Here is a 19,327-nt window from a genome sequence, read left to right as displayed (position 1 = left end):
AATTAGGCAAGAGAAGGAAATAAAGGGTATTCAATTAGGAAAAGAGGAAGTCAAATTGTCCCTGTTTGCAGATGACATGATTTTATATCTAGAAAACCCCATTGTCTCAGCCCAAAATCTCCTTAAGCTGATAAGCAACTTCAGCAAAGTCTCAGGATACAAAATCAATGTACAAAAATCACAAGCATTCTTATACATCAATAACAGACAGAGAGCCAAATCATGAGTGAACTCCCATTCACAATTGCTTCAAAGAGAATAAAATACCTAGGAATCCAACTTACAAGGGATGTGAAGGACCTCTTCAAGGAGAACTACAAACCACTGCTCAAGGAAATAAAAGAGGATACAAATAAATGGAAGAACATTCCATGCTCATGGGTAGGAAGAATCAATATCGTGAAAATGGCCATCCTTCCCAAGGTAATTTACAGATTCAACGCCATCCCCATCAAGCTACCAATGACTTTCCTCATGGAATTGGAAAAAACTACTTTAAAGTTCATATGGAACCAAAAAAGAGCCCGCATCGCCAAGTCAATACTAAGCCAAAAGAACAAACCTGGAGGCATCACACTACCTGACTTCAAACAATACTACAAGGCTACAGTAACCAAAACAGCATGGTACTCGTACCAAAACAGAGATATAGATCAATGGAACAGAACAGAGCCCTCAGAAATAATGCCACATATCTACAACTATCTGATCTTTGACAAACCTGAGAAAAACAAGAAATGGGGAAAGGATTCCCTATTTAATAAATGGTGCTGGGAAAACTGGCTAGCCATATGTAGAAAGCTGAAACTGGATCCTGTCCTTACATGTTATACAAAAATCAATTCAAGATGGATTAAAGACTTAAACGTTAGACCTAAAACCATAAAAACCCTAGAAGAAAACCTAGGCATTACCATTCAGTACATAGGCATGGGCAAGGACTTCATGTCTAAAACACCAAAAGCAATGGACACAAAAGCCAAAATTGACAAATGGGATCTAATTAAACTCAAGAGCTTCTGCACAGCAAAAGAAACTACCATCAGAGTGAACAGGCAACCTACAAAATGGGAGAAAATTTTCACAACCTACTCATCTGACAAAGGGCTAATATCCAGAATCTACAATGAACTCCAACAAATTTACAAGAAAAAACAAACAACCCCATCAAAAAGTGGGTGAAGGATATGAACAGACACTTCTCAAAAGAAGACATTTATGCAGCCAAAAAACACATGAAAAAATGCTCACCATCACTGGCCATCAGAGAAATGCAAATCAAAACCACAATGAGATACCATCTCACACCAGTTAGAATGGCAATCATTAAAAAGTCAGGAAACAACAGGTGCTGGAGAGGATGTGGAGAAATAGGAACACTTTTACACTGTTGGTGGGACTGTAAACTAGTTCAACCCTTGTGGAAGTCAGTGTGGCAATTCCTCAGGGATCTAGAACTAGAAATTCCATTCGACCCAGCCATCCCATTACTGGGTATATACCCAAAGGACTATAAATCATGCTGCTATAAAGACACATGCACACGTATGTTTATTGTGGCATTATTCACAATAGCAAAGACTTGGAACCAACCCAAATGTCCAACAATGATAGACTGGATTAAGAAAATGTGGCACATATACACCATGGAATACTATGCAGCCATAAAAAATGATGAGTTCATGTCCTTTGTAGGGACATGAATGAAATTGGAAATCATCATTCTCAGTAAACTATTGCAAGAACAAAAAACCAAACATCGCATATTCTCACTCATAGGTGGGAATTGAACAATGAGAACACGTGGACACAGGAAGGGGAACATCACACTTCGGGGACTGTTGTGGGGTGGGGGGAGGGGGGAGGGATAGCATTGGGAGATATACCTAATGCTAGATGACGAGTTAGTGGGTGCAGCGCACCAGCATGGCACAGGTATAAATATGTAACTTACCTGCACATTGCGCACATGTACCATAAAACCTAAAGTATAAAAATAATAATAAGAAAAAAAAAGAAAAACAAACAAAAAAAGAAAGTGGAGTTGCTCTGATGGAGGGGAGAGGTGTGGGTGGGCAAGGCAGGGTGGGCACATCTCCTTCTTTCTGCACAGAACATTGTCAGGGAAGGAGCCCTCTAAACTAAACTTGAAAATCCCTGTGTTGCAAGAACACTGATCATTACAGAAATAGATTTCTGGAGGGGCAGTTGATTGTGTCAGGAGGAATGACTCTGGGATCACATACACTTGGATCTGAAAACCAACTCGTTACTGGTAAATGATGCAGCCTTTGGCAGATTATTTACCCAGCTAAGCTTCCGTATTTGACAGGAGAATTAAACCAGGTAATGGAGGTAATGCACTTAGTGAATTCCTTGGCTCTTGGTAAGTGCTTGAGAGATGTCACTCCTCTTAAGATCAATAGCTATGATTCTTGATATTATCTCAACAAGAAAACTCATCTAAGTAAATTGCCTAGAGACCTACGTAGGAAAAGGTATGATCTGAGGGATGAGAACTGTGGTCATCAGCAATGTCTGCCTTGGGGGTCTGTGAGAGTCATAGCTCCAGGACCCACAACTGCCTTTCTAAGTTAATGGGGAGATCAGGGTCCTTGCCTTCCTACCAACCCTCAGCCAGGAGATGCTCCAGCACATACGGAGAATAAATGAAGTGTTTGAGAACATATTCAAGAGCTGCTGTAGTGACTCTAGATGTTGTTATTGGAAGGTGATAAATGTTCTCTTCCTCTCCGAGGGTATTTCCATGTGACCGGGTGGTAAGATCCAGAGTCCACCCAAAATCAAATGGTCCCCGGAATAAAGGAGACAATGAGATTGGAGGCTCAGTCTTGATCCTTGGGTCTTTCTTTGGTGATGGGAAGCCACCCCCACACTGATAAGGGCACATAGAACCAGTAGAATCAGGTGCAGGGAGAAGGGAAACAAGAGAAGGAAAACAAAAATTATCAGCATTCACAATTACTTCCAATGGCCCAGTTCAGCTCATCATTAAATAGTGTTACAGTGTGTTCATTTTCCTGTGGCGTACAACATTAAAGATTCAAGAGCTGGGACAGAAAACTGCTAGGTAGAGATTTAGAGGTTCAAGATTCAGTCGGCACCCTTGACATAGAAGATGCCTTCTTCCCTGATGCTCCATTGCTGTCCCTGCCCAAATTCAGTTGAGCAAATGCCAGTCCTAAAATAAGTACTTACCAAGAGTTCTGAAGGCAAAGCTGATGATCCACTGTGTGTTGTGACCTCATGTGATGACCTCACTTTTAGGTCATGCTATGTGGCCTTTATTCTCTATGTAGCACATTTGGTTTTCTAGCAAGAATCTTCCTCTTCCACCAAGTGAAGCCCATTGACCCAATATTTGAAGGCAGCCTGGGAAGAACTTGCAGTCTTTAGACCACCCAAGGCCAATGTCACGATCAGGTGCTGAGTGGTGGGAGGAATCACGGTCATGACCAAATCTGTGTTCCTCATACTGGCTTCTAGTTGTGTGTTTATTCATTGTTGTCCTTACGCTTCCAGCCCTTCCCTGTCCATCCTGCCCTTCTGACCAACTCTAAATAGAATCTGTGGCTCTATTCCTGCCTGTGTGAGCTGGTGGTGTTTAATTAAGTCTCAACTTTAATTTAAGGCATGAAGCTGCCTGACATCTAAGGATCTCTGAAGAGAACTGGGACCTGAAACCCATCTGAAATGTATCTGCAGACAGGTCAAGTTCATCGAAAGTCACCTCCTGCCTGACACTCCAGTCATTAATTCCAGGTGAGTTAATTGACATATCAGTGACAGACAGTGATATAACACTTTCTCTGACAGAGCTACCTTCTCAGAAAAGTAACCTGACTTGACTTCCTCTAGTACCTCCCTGGCTCAGTGAAGGCTGAGCTGCTTAACTCTTTAGGAGCCTTGCACTCTACCAATTTGTTTAATGTTAAACTACCACTGAAGTGGTATTCTGTCTCTAAGAGCTTGATGGGGTGTATGAGACCCCTACCACGGCTTAGAGAGGCAGAGCCCAGGGCAACACAATGTCATGCCGAATGGCATTGATGTCAGGAAGGGGATGGATATGCCCAGCCGTGCTCCCTTAAACTTGCAAACTGTGCCTTGAAGCATTCCTGAAATTCAGGCATGATGCCTCTCACTGTGGACCTCCAGGAGGCAGCAAGTTCATCAACTGTGCTCAGATTCTTCTGCATTTAAGCATTTGCATATTGACATCCAGCCATTTTGCAGCTCTTCTCTTGAAAATCCCGGGTAGGAGGAGTATAGGAGGCAGTGGGTTATGTGGCTTTCCTTTGGAAGAGTTTTTGCAAGTCATTCACAAATGGCTACACACCGATCTCATGAGTCTCAGTCAATTTGAAATTCATTTAACACCCTGGGGTGTACTCTGTAGAAAGCAGAAAAGTTGCTCTTCAAAGCTCATCTTGGTTTAAAAATAAAATAATAGACACTAGGAATAATAGCTCCTTACTCTAAAGCGTCCTATCAACTATTAGTTCTTACACTTTTACCCAGTTATTTGCTTTGGCTTACTCAGGCATGCCTGGACAGACCCAGGCAAGTCTTGGCTCATAGCTTATTCATCTTCTTTATGTGGAAATGTTATTGCTTCCTTAAACCTTTCGTAAGCAACTTCCTCTCCTTCTTCATTCTTTCTTGCACTTACCTATTTAGGAAAGTTTTAGGTTATTAGCAAATTGGGTATCAGTTTAAGACTGTGAGTTCCAGCTCCAGCCAATGGATGCAGGACACAGCAGTAAGGACGACCCAAATGCATAAGGGATAAATATGTCTGCTTTTCCTTTGTTCAAGTGTGCTCTTGCCATTGTTCCATCTGCCATTGAGCACCCTTTCTGCAGAAAGTAAAGATTGCCTTGCTGAGAGGTCTTTTGTCTCCATGCTGACTTTTCTTCGCAGCACCAATTATCTATTTCTAACAACTCCCACCTCACTGCTTCTGAATGCTGTGTTCTCTCCTCTCCCCCAGAGCTGGGGTCACATGCTGCCTTCTCAGCATCGCCTTCCCTGAGAAGGCAATGTTATTGAATCTTGCAATTCCTTCCCCAAATTTCACATTTCCTATCTCACATCTCCTTAGCCCTTTAACTGGCATCCCTCTGTGTTACTTATTTATCATGCATATGTAAATCCCCTCCACTCAGCAGGCCCCGTGTGGGTGAGGCTTTTGTCATTCTCACACTGCGGATTCCCCAGCACCCCAACAGTTCCCTGTGCAGAGTAGGTGTTCAGTGGGCATTTGTAGGATGAATTAATTCCACCCAGGGGAATCCTAATGGATGGAAAAGGTTTGCCAGGTGGCTAAAGAGGTGCTGAAAACTAAAGAACAACCATGTAGTCAAGAATGCCTCCCATGACAGTAGGAACATGGAGGGAGATTTGACTTAGCTCTGAGCAAAACTCACCAGCAAAGGCCAGAGCTTCTTCCTTGAAACCCAGGATCCCTTTATGGCCAATTTCCACATAAGCTGTTCGGAGGATTTTAGAGAGAAGGGAAAGTGGTATCTCCTGAGCTCTGATCCCAAGGGACCTGGTCTGCAGTGATGCCTTAGAAGCTGAGAGGCTGACACTCACTCTTCCTGGCATCAGGGGTTCTGGCTGCAAGGGCCTCAAGTTTTTAATCTTGAAAATGTGAAAATGTTGCTTCCCACACCACGTAGTTATGAGAAAAGATAAATTAACGTATAGGAACAAGCTTGTTTTTGAAAATCAAAGAGAACTTAGAACTGTGAGGTGTTATCATCTACTCAGCCTTACACCACTTGCTCACTTCTCTGCAGAGGGCTTGGTTTTGGGGGCTCCGTGGCTTAGCTTTTCTTACCGTGGCCAGGAGAGAATCCAAGAAGCTGCCGGAAAAAACAGTGCCCGTAGAAAAGGCAGTGCTGAGATGCAGATTTGTTTCTTGGAGGGACCCTTCCAGTCCACCAAGCTGTTCAATAAAGTGAATGTTGGAAGGATTTTCTGCAAGGCAAGAGGCAAAAAGGAAAGACAAGCAGATCAGGTTAAGAATATAAGAAGTGCCATCCATGCAGGCCAAGGGGTGACCACTTGATCAAAAGATCTGATGTCTACTTTGGGGTCTCTGTGGGATCTACTCCTTTTTCAGTATTTTTTTTTTCTTTCCTTTCCAAATATCTTTCTTCCCACAAAAGACATAGTTCTACTGGGTACATTCACCATCAAGGGGACATTGCTGGAGCACAGGTTCAGTTTCTCAAGAAGTGTTCTGATTGTCATCCTTGCATAATTTATCTTTCAAACCAGGATATTTTGGAGGAGCAAAAGGGAGCATGCTCAAAAATTGCCCTGGAATCATAGGAATAAATAGGAACACATGGTCACCCCAGTTAAAGTCTTTTATTTCTCAAAATACTATGAGATAGATGACTTGGTATTTACTTGGGTTCCTAGAGTCAGTTAAGCCCAGTGCCTTTCAAAATGTAATGCACATATGAATCACTTGGGGATTTGGTTGCAATGCAGATTCTGATTCACTGGATCTAGGGTGAGGGCTGAGAGTCTACGTGCCCACCCAGCTCCCAGATGCTGCTGAGGTTGCCGATTCATGGACGACACTCTGTGTGGCAAGGGCTTAGGGAATCATCCTAACTGAGGCCAGTACAGCAGTAGCCAAATTATCCATCAGCATGTCTATACTGGCCCCAGGCTCCAACTCAGACCCTTGTAGGCAGCCTCTGAGGTGAATACAGCTGGTCATTGTGGTCCATAAGAGGAGATGCACAGGCTGCCTTTGTTCCTAGACTCTTTTTTTTTTTTTTTTTGAGATAGTCTCACTTCATTGCCCAGTCTGCCCAGTGGTGCAGTCACTGCAACCTCTGCCTTCCGGGTTCAAGCAATTCTCATGCCTCAGCCTCCCAAGTAGCTGGAATTACAGGCATGTACCACCATGTCTGGCTAATTTTTGTATTTTTAGTAGAGACAGGGTTTCACCATGTTGGCCAGGCTGGTCTCAAACTCTTGACTTCAAATGATCCACCCACCTCAGCCTCCCAAAGTTTGTTTCTAGAATCTTCTTTCAAGAATGTTTGTCTCAAGAACAGCATTGGAAGACAGAGATGGTGTCTCCCACAGGAGCAAAGGGAAGGCATGCTTACTGCCTGTTATAAAAGACTCTGGTTTCCTGAGCTCAGGTTCCTATCCTAAAAAGCAATCCACTGTGGGTACAGGTGTCACTTGGCCCTCTTCATGTCACCTGATAGAAAGCAGGGCTTGGGCAACCAATACAAAAACGAGGATACTCTGGCCGCTGTTATTACTCTGAGTAATAAACTGATTGGTTTTGTTTTGTTTTGTTTTGGTCTCTGATCCAGGATTCTTATATCTTCTGCCAGCATCCATGACACTGGGGTAGGTGCACCTGTTGGTTTGCAAATAGGATAGCCTTAGACTCTCCACAGTTCTTGACATTACAGTTCTTGAAATGACCAATCCAAACAAATCTGCTGGACATGCAACTCAGAATCCATTGCTTACTATGACTGGATTATCCCCTAATGCCTTAAATTATTCCTCAGTATGTTTAGGGGAAGTGATGTTAATGAATGAAGTGATATTAATGAATCATTTTCTTCTGAGAACAGCTTTATTTTCATAAAAGATGAGCAAGGTATGACTAATATCAACCCACGTCTCCTGTGCACTTCTACGTTTCTCTTCTTGCATTGTGAACCCTCCACACACACACATGCGCACACGCACACACACACCACACACACACACAAATATCCCATGAGCCTTTGTCCAAATTCTGCTGTATCATCCTAAACTAATGGCCTCAGCTTTCCTGGCCATTTCCTTCAGATCTCCATCCATTCTGTACCAAAGTGGTACAGAACATCAGACCTGCAACTCCCATGTCAACATGACCCTTTCCATCCAGCCAGACAACAAGAACCTGGACAAGCTGGCAAGTAGGTTGTTAGGCTCACTTGACAAGGGCTACTAGGTGCCAGAAACAAAGCCTGTAAGTCCCTGCAGAGTGATCAGATGCACCTCTGGGTCAGTGAGAAACTGGTTGATTTCTTCCCAACCACTCTAACTTACACTCTTCTTTGAATTAATGCATTTGGTGTATACATTTGGCCCTCCATTTCCACAGGTTTTGCATTTAAGAATTCAACTAATTGAATTCTTGAATGGAAACCCATGGATACAGAGGGTTGACAGTACTACACCATTTTATATAAAGGGCTTGAGCATTATGGATTTTGGTGTCTGCAGGAAGTAGAGCCAGGGGAGCAGTGGAGAGTGAGTGAGTTATGGAACCAATGCCTCACAGATACAGAGAACCAACTGTATACAGCTCAGGAGTTAGAGATGGTTCAAAGGGGAGGAAAAAAGTAAAATATAATTAAAAACTGCAGTAGACAGCTTCAAGGTGGTTCCAAATAGGCAGGCAGGTACTAGGATCCAGGGGTCTAGGATCTTCAGAGCTGAACTTCAACACCCTCTACTCCACAAAATGGCCAGGAAAGCTAGGTAGCAATGAGGCAGTGCCTCACCTCTCACCTGCTACACTGTCACTCCCAGCTCACGTGGCAGTGACACCTACTGACTCCTCTCTAAGTTCCCCTGCTTTGTTTGCAGGACTAAGAGTTCTAGATGTTCACCTAATTTGGGATAAATCCCAGTGGTTTTGGTAATCTTGCTCATAAAATGCCCATTATGCATTTTTCTGGTTAGTAAAATCAGGTCAAATCACAGCCAGGACCAGTTTTTAGAGATCATCTCTGAATTGGTTCAATCTGCGCTAGTGGCACCGTTCACCTCTTGCCTGGGATTTTCTCCTTTTCCCTTCAACTATACTCAGTATAGTTGAATACAGACCCAATGCGTCCCCTGGTGCCCCAGCAATGCACCCCACCAAAGGCACTTGGGCACCCTTCCCTGCCTTCCCTCCCTTGTCCTCTGTTCCCACAGCTCCTCGTGCCTAGGGAAGTTTTGTACAGGTGTTGGTGACAGATAACAGCATATTCTGTTAATTCTTTGAGAGTTTTTTTTTTTTTTTTTTTGCCTATTTTAGGAAAGTATCACTTAGGGCTTGGATTAAAGTGACGGGGGGAAATACACGGGACACAAAATTTGGAGACACCAAGGATAAGCACCTCCTCTAAGTCTGTACCCCACATGCCTCTCCTGCCTTACCCTGGCCTCAGCCCTGGTGTCACTGCTGGAAAGGAAGGCATCTGACCTAAAGTCCTGTGATGGGTTTGACTAGTCAGTACAGGGAGATTCTTTCTAGCAGTTTTCATCTCGATGGCCCCTCCCTCTGAATAAGACTAAGCTGGTTGCTGGTCCCCCTCCCTCTCCTGGTAACTAGAAGAGTGGAGAAGGCAGATGTCATTTCTGAACCCTGACACCAGATATACCGACGTCCCCAGTTGGATCAAAGCCCGGTGTAACATCCGGGCAAGCACTTAAAGCTCTGAGCCCCATTCTGGTTCCTGAGTCCTTTGACTGTGCATTCTAAAAAGATCCTTGGAACATCAATTATATATCACAAAAATTTCTCCATTGAATTTTCCCCTCGAAACACCACTTACTCAGTTCAGTAAGGATAGGGACTTTTCGGCAGTTTGATTTCTCATTATGTGCATTTGTGTAACCTGGAGTCTCCTCTGCAAAGAAGAAAAGAGGTGATAAATGCAAACACAATGCCTTACAAAACTTGTCAAAAATGTAGAAGAATATCATGTAATTTGGTGCTTTATCTTAGCAAAGTTACTTTCATGGGCAATTCCCAAATCCTTTACTATGTTTAGACAAAAAATTATTACGTGGGTCTCCTCAGCATCTCCTTTAGATAAATGTGGGGAGGGGAGTGGGTATGTGTGTGTGTGGGCGGGGGGGTCTTTCTTCTTTTCTTTTTTCTTTTTTTCTTTTTTCCTTTTTTGAAACAGGGTCTTGCTCCATCACCAAGACTGGAGTACAGTGGTGCTATCAGAGCTCACTGCAGGCTCCAACTCCTGAGCTCAAGTGATCCTGCTGCCTCAGCCTCCTGAGTAGCTAGGACTTCTGGCACATTCCACCATACTCAGCTAATTTATTTTTATTTTTATCTTTGCAGAGATGGGGTCTTGCTATGTTACCCAGGCGGCTCACAAACTCCCAGCCACAAGTAATCCTCCTTTCTTGGCTTCCTGAAGTGCTGGGATTACAGGTATGAGCCATCGTGCCTGGTTGTGTCTATTCTTTCTCAATGGCACTTCAAATGACTTAAAAAAAGGCAAAGCTCTCCCAGTAGTTGCTTATTGATGTCACAGTTAAGATATGCTTACTCTCCACTGAGTGGCTGTGCTAGGTAACAATTCAGTCAGGCAGTAGCTCAAACCACATCAATTTGCCTGTAGCATTTTTTGGAAACTGCAAATATATGGGTGGTGCTGTCCCCATGAGTGCTTTAGGACACATTGCAAGTGGCTGCTGGCTCCGGGTATTCTCTGCCTCTTTGAGCTCCTCACTGGGCTGAGGCACTGCTGTTGTCTCTGCAGAACTGGCTGCCTGCCTGTCTCCATATGGAAGGCTGTGGGGTTTCTTAAAGACTGAGCTGGGATGTCACTCAGAGAGCCCTTGACCTCTGTGCTCAGGTTGTAGACACATTTCCCTCCTGTCTTCGGAGATAAGGCACTGCAGTAACCTCTGTGAGACTCGACTCCAAAACAGGGGATGCACAGCACTGGCCTGATACAGCTTTATCATGTGGTGAGTTTCAAAAAGAAGTATGACATCAGAGGTTTAGTCTCCAACTTAAACTAAAAATGTAAGAGGAAAGAAATGGAATAGAAGGTTGGGTGCAGTGGCTCACACCTATAATGTCAACACTTTGGGAGGCTGACACGTGAGGACTGCTTGAGTCTAGGAGTTCAGGACAATCCTGGGCAACATAGAGAGACCTGTTCTCTACAAAAATTAAAAAAAAATTAGCTGGGTGTAGCGTTGCACAGCTGAAATCCCAGCTACCTAGGAGGCTGAGGTGAGAGGGTCGCTTGAGCCCAGGAGTTCAGAGCTTATGGTGAGCCATCATCACACTACTGCACTCCAAATTGGGTGACAGACCGAGACCCTATCTTAAAAAAAAAAAAAAGAAGTTGGTGGGGAAAATGGGAAAATAGGGTGCCACGAAAAAGAAAAAGAAAAACACACCATAATGGCATTGTAAGTTGTGCTTACGACTGTTGGTTACTTTCTTAAAGTTTTCTGAGGATGTAAGAGGAAAAAAATATTGTAAACCTTCAAGATCTACTTGTAATTAAGATTCCCTGCTGCTTAGAAGAGAGTGAAATCTTTGGAAGATACTTTGTTCCCTGAGTGGGGTAATTGGTAGGGCTGAGAAGTGGAATGAATGCAGGTGAGCTCTGTGCTAAGGCCCCCTGAGAAACAGACAATGGGAAGATGACAGGGAATGGAGCCACTGAGGTGGAGACCAGGAAGGAAAAGGGGAAATCCAAAGAGAGGTTTGTTTCCAGAGGGAATGCTACGTACAATATTTCATACCTTTTCCACCTCACTACTGAGATGGAAAAGAGCCGCTTCTTGTTAATGCAGAGTAGAGCTGCATATATTTCTGATTTCTACTAAATTTCTGAGTAATGAATGTAGGATAAAAACTGAAGCTCCTCATGAAGAACCCAAGACATTTGGTTTGTGTCTAGAACCATCAGTGACCTCCAGAATTTCGCAAAATTTTTCAGTTTTTGGTGAGGAAATGGAAGCACAGAGGGCTAACTGGATTCACACAACTATTTAAAGAGGAAGGTTTACACAGATGGCTAGAGATCATAATTCACTGATAATTCTTACTCTTGATGGGATCTAAATACCTTAAATTGTTTTTCCTTAAAAATATCTCTGAGATTTCCATAATGCAGGAAGACTTGGGGGAATTAAAGTTTTATTTTATTCTCAGATTAAGATGCCTTATCTGTTTCATGTGCCCTCTTTCCCTCCTTTTCTTCTCCCTTCTCTTCTATTCCCTTCCCTCCTTTCCTTCCCTTTTTCATTTCCAATTTCTTTCCTTTCCTCTTTCCTTCCTTTCTTTCTCCCCTTTCTCATTTCCTCCCTTTCTTCCTTCCTTCCTTCTTTTCTTCCTTTCCTTTCCCTTCCCTTTCCTTCCCTTCCCTCACCCCTTTCCTTTCTTTCTTCCTTTTGTTTCCTTCCTTCCTTTCCTTCCTTCCTTCCTTCTTTTCCCTTCCTTTCCCTTCCATTCCCTCTCCCCTTTCCTTCCTTCCTTCTTTCCTTCCTTCTTTCCTTTCCCCTCCCTTCTTTTCCCTTCCCTTCCCTTCCCTCCCACCTTTCCTTCCTTCCTTCCTTCCCTTCCTCTCCTCCTGTTCTTTTTTCTTTCTTCCCTTTCCCTCTTCTCCCCTCTTTTCTTTTTCTCTTCTTCCTTTCCTTCATTCTTTTCTCTTTTTCCATTTTTTCTTTTCTTCCTTCCTTTTTTCCTTCCTTCTTTCCTTTTCTTCCTTCCTACTCTTTTCCTCCTCCCTCCCTTTCTTCCTTTTTAAATATTTTAAAGTATCTACTCCATGCTAGAACTATGTACAGTCCTTGCCCCAGTTACATACCACATGTTGCAAATACAAAATATTTTCAGATATTGATGAGTTTGAGAAAACCCCAAATTTTAGAGGATAGTCATTGAGTTTGGAGACATGACTTTAGATAAGGTCCCAAATGGGGGCTTCTCTGACATTGAGACAGAATCTGAGGAAAAAGGAAAAGTCATCCTGGCAGAAGGGTTGCAATAAATAACCCATGGTGGGAAATAGCCAGTGTGAACAGGATGAAGGAGGAGAGAATCCAAGCTCCTTGCTGGCTTGCAAGATCCTAGATTTTCCTTTAATTGCCATGAGTTAACATTGTAGAATTTAAAGTAAGGAAATGAGATTATCCGATGAATATGTGTAAAAGATCTCTGGCTGCTGTGAGCAATGGACACTGTAAAGAGATAAGAATTATATAATTGTTACATGTACTCTGTGAGTTACCCATAGTGAGATCACCTTTGACGATGAGAAAACTGCAGCCAGGATTTACATACCATGCCCAAGATCACATGGCTTGTAAATAATGGAGGCGGCTTCACAGCCTGATCAGTACCAACTTCAAAGCCCATACCCTTTTCAGGGTACCTACTTAAGTTGTAGCCCTATTAAAACATACAAGGTTTGACTAGAATTTTCAATAAAATATTGAAATCAGTTTTCTTCAAAGGGGAAACCTCCCTATGGGTAAATCCCCCTTTGAACCCCACTTTCTGATTCCAGTTCTCTGCTAATAAAGGACTTGAAATATCCTGACTTTTAGAATCTAGTGTTCTAATTGGGTTCAGACACATTCACATCAGCTGAAGCAGCTGTATGAAAATCTGCTTCTGACGCCGGCTGAAGGAGAGCATCTGAATTTCCACCTTAACTCCATCTCCTTTTCGAGCAATGGTTCATTTGAATGTGTCAGATCATAGCCTGGGTACATTTTACTAATGTCAATATTTTTGCTACCTAATAGTACACAGTATTATACCTGAAATCTTCCAGCCTGGCAGGGTGCTATTACAAAAGATTGCTTAATTGTAGATTACTTCTGTACATTTAAATTTCAGTAGCATATTAAGTTGTCAGGCTTAATTACTGTTATATGTTTAGATTATGCCACAGATTATTTAGTTCAGTACCTAGGTTTGCCAACCTGTTCTCCTTGTGATGTGACAGGGCAGTAATTAGAGTATTACAGAAAAACCTAAAATTTCCCATGGAGATGTCCAGGAGGCCTGGCATTCTCACTGATCCTTCAGAGATTCCTCACTCTGCTGCTCCCTCAAACACCCCCGCCCCATCCAATTTCCATTGGTGAATTTCTGCAGTGAATAGCCTTGATGGTCCTAGCTTGGCTTCACATTTATGTTTATCATGACTACAAAGATGTGGAAAAGCCCACTGATCCCTCAAAGGGCTCACCAGATAGGTTAGGGCAGAATTTCTCCACCTTGGTACTGCTGACATTTTCTAATTGTGTGAGGCCGTCCTGTTTATTGAAAGATGTTTAGCAGCATCTTTGACTTCTACCCACTAGATGGTGATAGCATTCCCACAGTGGTGAAAATCAAAACTGCCTCCAGCCATCGTAAGGTGACCTCAGGAGATAAATTGCCACTGGTTGAGAACCACTCTATCCCCTAGTGAAAGGGATAGAAAACTGCCTACCAGCAAATCTTATTTTAGTGCTGATTGTGGACGATGCTTTCTGCCTCCTGGTAGAATCTCACAATCCTTTATAATTTCAGTTCTTGGGGGTGTGTATTCCTGGTTCTACCTCTTAACGCATGGTGAAAGAGGAGTATTATTATGGAAGGAGAAGAATGATTAAGAAAGCCAAACAGGCTTCTGTGAAGATTGGGAATTTCTATATTATTAATACAAACTCCAGATAGAGACTTATGATGCCAGAGTAATTGGGGAAGATTCCGGGTAACAGCCCTTTGCTATTCACAGGTTGCCTCAAAATGCTCTTAAAATGTGACCTCATGGCCAGGCGCAGTGGCTTAAGCCTGTAATCCCAGCACTTTGGGAGGCCGAGGCAGACGGATCACAAGGTCAGGAGATCGAGACCATCCTGGCTAACACGGTGAAACCCCTTCTCTACTAAAAATACAAAAAATTAGCCGGGCGTGGTGGTGGGCGCCTGTAGTCCCAGCTACTTGAGAGGCTGAGGCAGGAGAATGGTGTGAACCCGGGAGGCGGAGCTTGCAGTGAGCCAAGATCACACCACGGCACTCCAGCCTGGGCGACAGAGCAAGACTCCATCTCAAAAAATAAATAGATAAATAAATAAATAAATAAATAAATAAATAAATAAATAAATGTGACCTCACTGATGTGACAGTGCCAGGTAAGCAGACCTGACGCCTTCATTAGGTGTGTCCTTAGAGCCTATCTGCATCTATGTTTCCCCGTCACACAAATGGGTGTGATCCCATCCAAACAAGCCCAACTCAGCACATTCTTCTCTAACCTTTTCTTTTCATCTTTTCACATAAGCACATTCATACTCATAATGATTCAAATACTTTGACATTCCTTCCTTTTCTCTTTGCCTTTCCAATGTTTTTTCCTTCTTTCCTCAACCTCCTTCCCCAAAAACCAGTCAGCTCCTCCTTTAAGGGCAACCTTCTTGCCTGTAACAGAGTATCCGACACATCATAAAAAAATCAATATTTTTTTGTTGATTGAATGAATAAAGTAGGAAAATCACTAGATATAAAGGAAACTAAAATTAGAATCATAGGTTTATGTTTTGTCTAGTCCATAAAGAAGGTGAAATTTCAATAATAGTAATAACAGGAAGAACTAGTCACCTAGACCATCAACTAAATGACTTACAGTGTTGTCAGTTATCCTGGGCTTATATTGTGCATGGATTTTCATTTGTATATGGATTTATAAGCATTTTTTTTTTTTTGCTCTGTCACCAGACTGGAGTGCAGTGGCACGATCTCGGCTCACTACAGCTTCTGCCTCATGAGTTCAAGCGATTCTCATGCCTCAGCCTCCCGAGTAGCTGGGATTACAGGCATGTGCCACCACACCAAGCTAATTTTTGTATTTTCAGTAGAGACAGGGTTTCACCATGTTGGCCAAGATGGTCTCAATCTCCTGACCTTGTGATCCCCCCCGCCTCGGCCTCCCAAAGTGCTGGGATTACAGGTGTGAGCCACCGCGCCCTGCCTATACTGCTTTTAAAGTGAATACTTCTTCTTTGTCCAATTATGGACAGTTACAAGCATGCACATGCACACACACACACACACACACACAAATGATGAATGAATCCAAGAAGTGACCCTAACTGCTAAGCTAAGGATTCCTATGGCAGAACAAAACAGCACTTTTATGAATCTTCAGATTTGCTCAGCAGAGGTAGGGCTCACCCCTCCTGAGTCTGGCTGTTAATGGCATTTTGATATTCATGAAGTGCCTTGTTATTAGCTCTGCTTTGGAAAACACCCTGAAAACCTAGTCTCTGGGTCAGGATTGGTTGCTTAGTGAAGGTCTGTCTAATAGCTGGCTTAGTTTGCCCTCCAAAGATTAGATTACTGTTTTATTCCTTTGTGCCAATAACCTTATATTTTCTTGCATAGCAACAGTGTCTAGGAGTCAGAGAGAGATTTTTGGATTCCCAGTTTGAATCATGAACATTGTTATCGACAGCCATTATCATGAAAAGCCTTGCAATGCCTTCAATGCTAACCTCTTCAAGTGCCATGCAAAGTGGGGCAGCTGCAGTCAGAGGCTGCATGACCCAAGGATTGAGTACCTGATCTTGATACAGAGAATCAATTGTTCCCAAGGAACATAGCTTGATCCAGGGGATTCCAGTCATGACTTACTTTCATTTCTAGAATTGGAAATCTGTTTTAGATACAGAAAATTCTTCAGTAATAGTACTTTTAGATTAGGTTGAGGGGATGGTAGTCAATTTTTAGAAATAGACTAATGTATAAGCTTTTTCCCTTTTTGACGGAGAAGGAAAATCACAATTTTGCATGGGGATTGACCATAGGCACATTTTGGGCATAGTGAAATGTGTGGAAGCTCCTCAGGTGTCACAGCTCATTTGCTGCAATTCAACAAGTATTTGTTAAACATCAACCGAATGACAGTAATTGCAATAGGCACTGAGAGGAACACAAAGGGAAAAAAGACATGATCCCCATCCTGGAAAGACCCTTGCATCTCCCTCACCATCTCTTTCTAGTCTGAAGTTGCAGTATGACGGTTTTAGTCTATGAATGTTAGAAAAGATGTTAGTCTTCTAAAATTCATATACTGAAATCATCTCAAAAAGTAAAAGAGACTCATGTTTCATTCTCTCAACCACAAAACTAACAATTTGAATTTGATTGCATTAGATCTATAAGATTCAATGAGAATTTCATAATAATAATAACTATAGTAGTACCTCATTAATTAAAGTAATATACCACATACTATGTTCACTGATCATAACAACAAAAATGATAACACTTCAAAATTGTGATAGTTTTTCCTTAAAAATTAAAAAAACTGTGTTAAGTGCATTCCATTTAGAAGATGCACGCCATTATCCATTTGACTTAGAATTCCAGAGCACTGAACTGCGGGCTGTTTCTACTGTAGGATTCTCAGGATTGGAAGGGACCTCAGAGGACATCTGTCCCACCCTCCTGCTCCCCATAATTAAAACACTTCGAAGAGGAGTTAATTCTCTTTTCTTTTCCCATACATCCTAGTTTCTTCTTTTCAGGGGTGCTGTTCTCACCTGACACTGCGGGTGATGGGTCAGAGGAGGAGTCAATTTGCAAGGATCCGATGGTGAGGGTTGCCATGATGGCTTCTGTGTCTACCATACTCTGGCTGCTAGATGGCTTGGGTGGGGGGGACAAGACAACACACATGGAGCATTGCTCTATGTTGGCTGCATGGAGGTCTCCAGAATAAAGTGCACATCCCTAATGAGAGGAAAACAGAGAGAGGAGGCATTTGTCTGATGGAGGGATGTTATATCATGGCTCATGGTGGTGGCTCTTTGTGATTGATGTAATTTTTGAGCTTTGAGCTCCAACTTTCACTGACTTGATTTTAAAACTTAGTTACCTCATATCTGACACATTTAACCTCATCAAACATTAATATTTTAGTGTGAATAAATTTCATAGATTCTTTCCTGAAAGCAAGTTTGGATGAGACAGAGGAGAGTGGGGAGGGAGGAACGTAAGTCTGTGCCACTGACTCAGATGGAAGAAGAGAGTAGGGTCAGGGTAACAGTGATGAGGAAAAAAATTCAGAAAAAGAGAGGTTATGGATCTAGAGGCAAAATGTGCATCCTTACAATATTGCTAGTACAAACACCTGGCCCTACTTGTACTCTGTGGGTTAACTAGCAAAGTGGCAGTCGCTTCTTTCTTTGGTGGAAAAACAGAGATCAGTCTGGTACTGTATTCCGGTAGGTTGGAGTCTAATATAGTGTTAATTCCTAACACTAGCTGGATCAGATTTGCTCTTTTTTTTCTTCTTTTCAATGGACTTAAGCAGGAGTGGTAGTACAGGGAAACTTACAGTGGCTTTTTAAAAAAGCAAATGCAATTTGCTTCTTGAGATAATTATTTTTGAAATTTGAAAACTATTCCTTACATTAGGTTGGTGCAAAAGTAACCATGGTTTTTGCCATTACTTTCAAATATATTGCCAGCATTATGAAAATGCTTTGGTGCGTATCTCATGAAAATGAAATGCTTTGGTGCATTTCACAGTGTACATAATGGACTCCTCAACCAGCGAAATTGTGACATAGAGTGGGACATAGATCTATGCAAGTTCAGGGAAAATATAGTTGCAACAGCAATACCACACAAGCAAAATCCCTCCTCTCCATACCGCTATCAGGGACCATGTGGCATTATATGGTCCATATAAAATGTCTCCAGAAAAGACGAAAAAGCTAGAGCACAAATGCTGGCCAGTATTAGCTTAGGTGTAGCCATTAAATTATAATCTGACTCAGAAATGCAGAGAAACTCTTATTTGTACAAAGACCATAAAACATGGTGATTCGACCATTAACTCAAGAGCCACAATATCTGGATTTAAATCTTAATTTTGTTAGTTACTTACTGGCTGTGAAATCTTGGTCAAGTTACTTACTCTTCCCATGCTTAAAGTTCAATAAATTTAATACCTACCCCATAGGGTGGTTTTGAGATTAAATGAATTAATATAGGTAAAATATTTAGAAAAGTTTCTGGCATCTGGCAAGCACTGTAGAACTGCAATATTATTATCATTATTAATTCTAGTCCTATTAATATCGAAATCCTTATAAATATTAACTTTTCCTTATATGATACTTACAGGCAGAATGTATATCTGGGGAAAATTCCGGAGGAATCGCCATTCTCTCTGTAGATAGTCCAGAGACCCAATGAACACTATGTCTTTCAGCTCCTTCCTGGTATAGTTGCTGGCTCTCAAGGGCATTACAAAGTTCCGAAGCCCCATCAGGGCTGAGTGGGCATCTCCAAATACACATGCTACAATATGGTTCTGAAACTTATGTTTTGACTTGCCAGTTCGTTTCTAAGGATAAGGATGCCAGAGTCTGGTCATTTTCATAAACAAGATGAGAATCCCTCCAAGTAGGCCCCCTCTCCTCCTCCCAGTTCTTCTAGGTACATCCACAGCTCTACTTTCATAAGGTGAATATAATTTTGCAAATTGTTTATAAAAAAGAG

At 42.3% G+C, this 19,327-nt stretch overlaps 1 protein-coding gene across 1 annotated transcript in view; it reads right to left on the bottom strand.

Annotated features, from left to right (window-relative positions):
• The window catches only part of KCNU1 (potassium calcium-activated channel subfamily U member 1), a 164,146-nt gene that overhangs the window by 14,810 nt on the left and 130,009 nt on the right, over positions 1 to 19,327 (bottom strand). Inside the window, exons 22-25 of the mRNA XM_054561100.2 lie at positions 18,948 to 19,172; positions 17,359 to 17,548; positions 9,609 to 9,683; positions 5,867 to 6,006 (exon numbers count right to left, since the gene is read on the bottom strand). Of these exons, the coding sequence (XP_054417075.2) occupies positions 5,867 to 6,006; positions 9,609 to 9,683; positions 17,359 to 17,548; positions 18,948 to 19,172 (630 nt within the window). The remainder of the gene's footprint in view (positions 1 to 5,866; positions 6,007 to 9,608; positions 9,684 to 17,358; positions 17,549 to 18,947; positions 19,173 to 19,327) is intronic.

Source organism: Pongo abelii, chromosome 7 (genome assembly GCF_028885655.2).
Source record: "Pongo abelii isolate AG06213 chromosome 7, NHGRI_mPonAbe1-v2.0_pri, whole genome shotgun sequence".
Taxonomy (NCBI): Eukaryota; Metazoa; Chordata; class Mammalia; order Primates; family Hominidae; genus Pongo; species Pongo abelii.
This window is presented reverse-complemented; position numbering and strand designations above follow the sequence as displayed.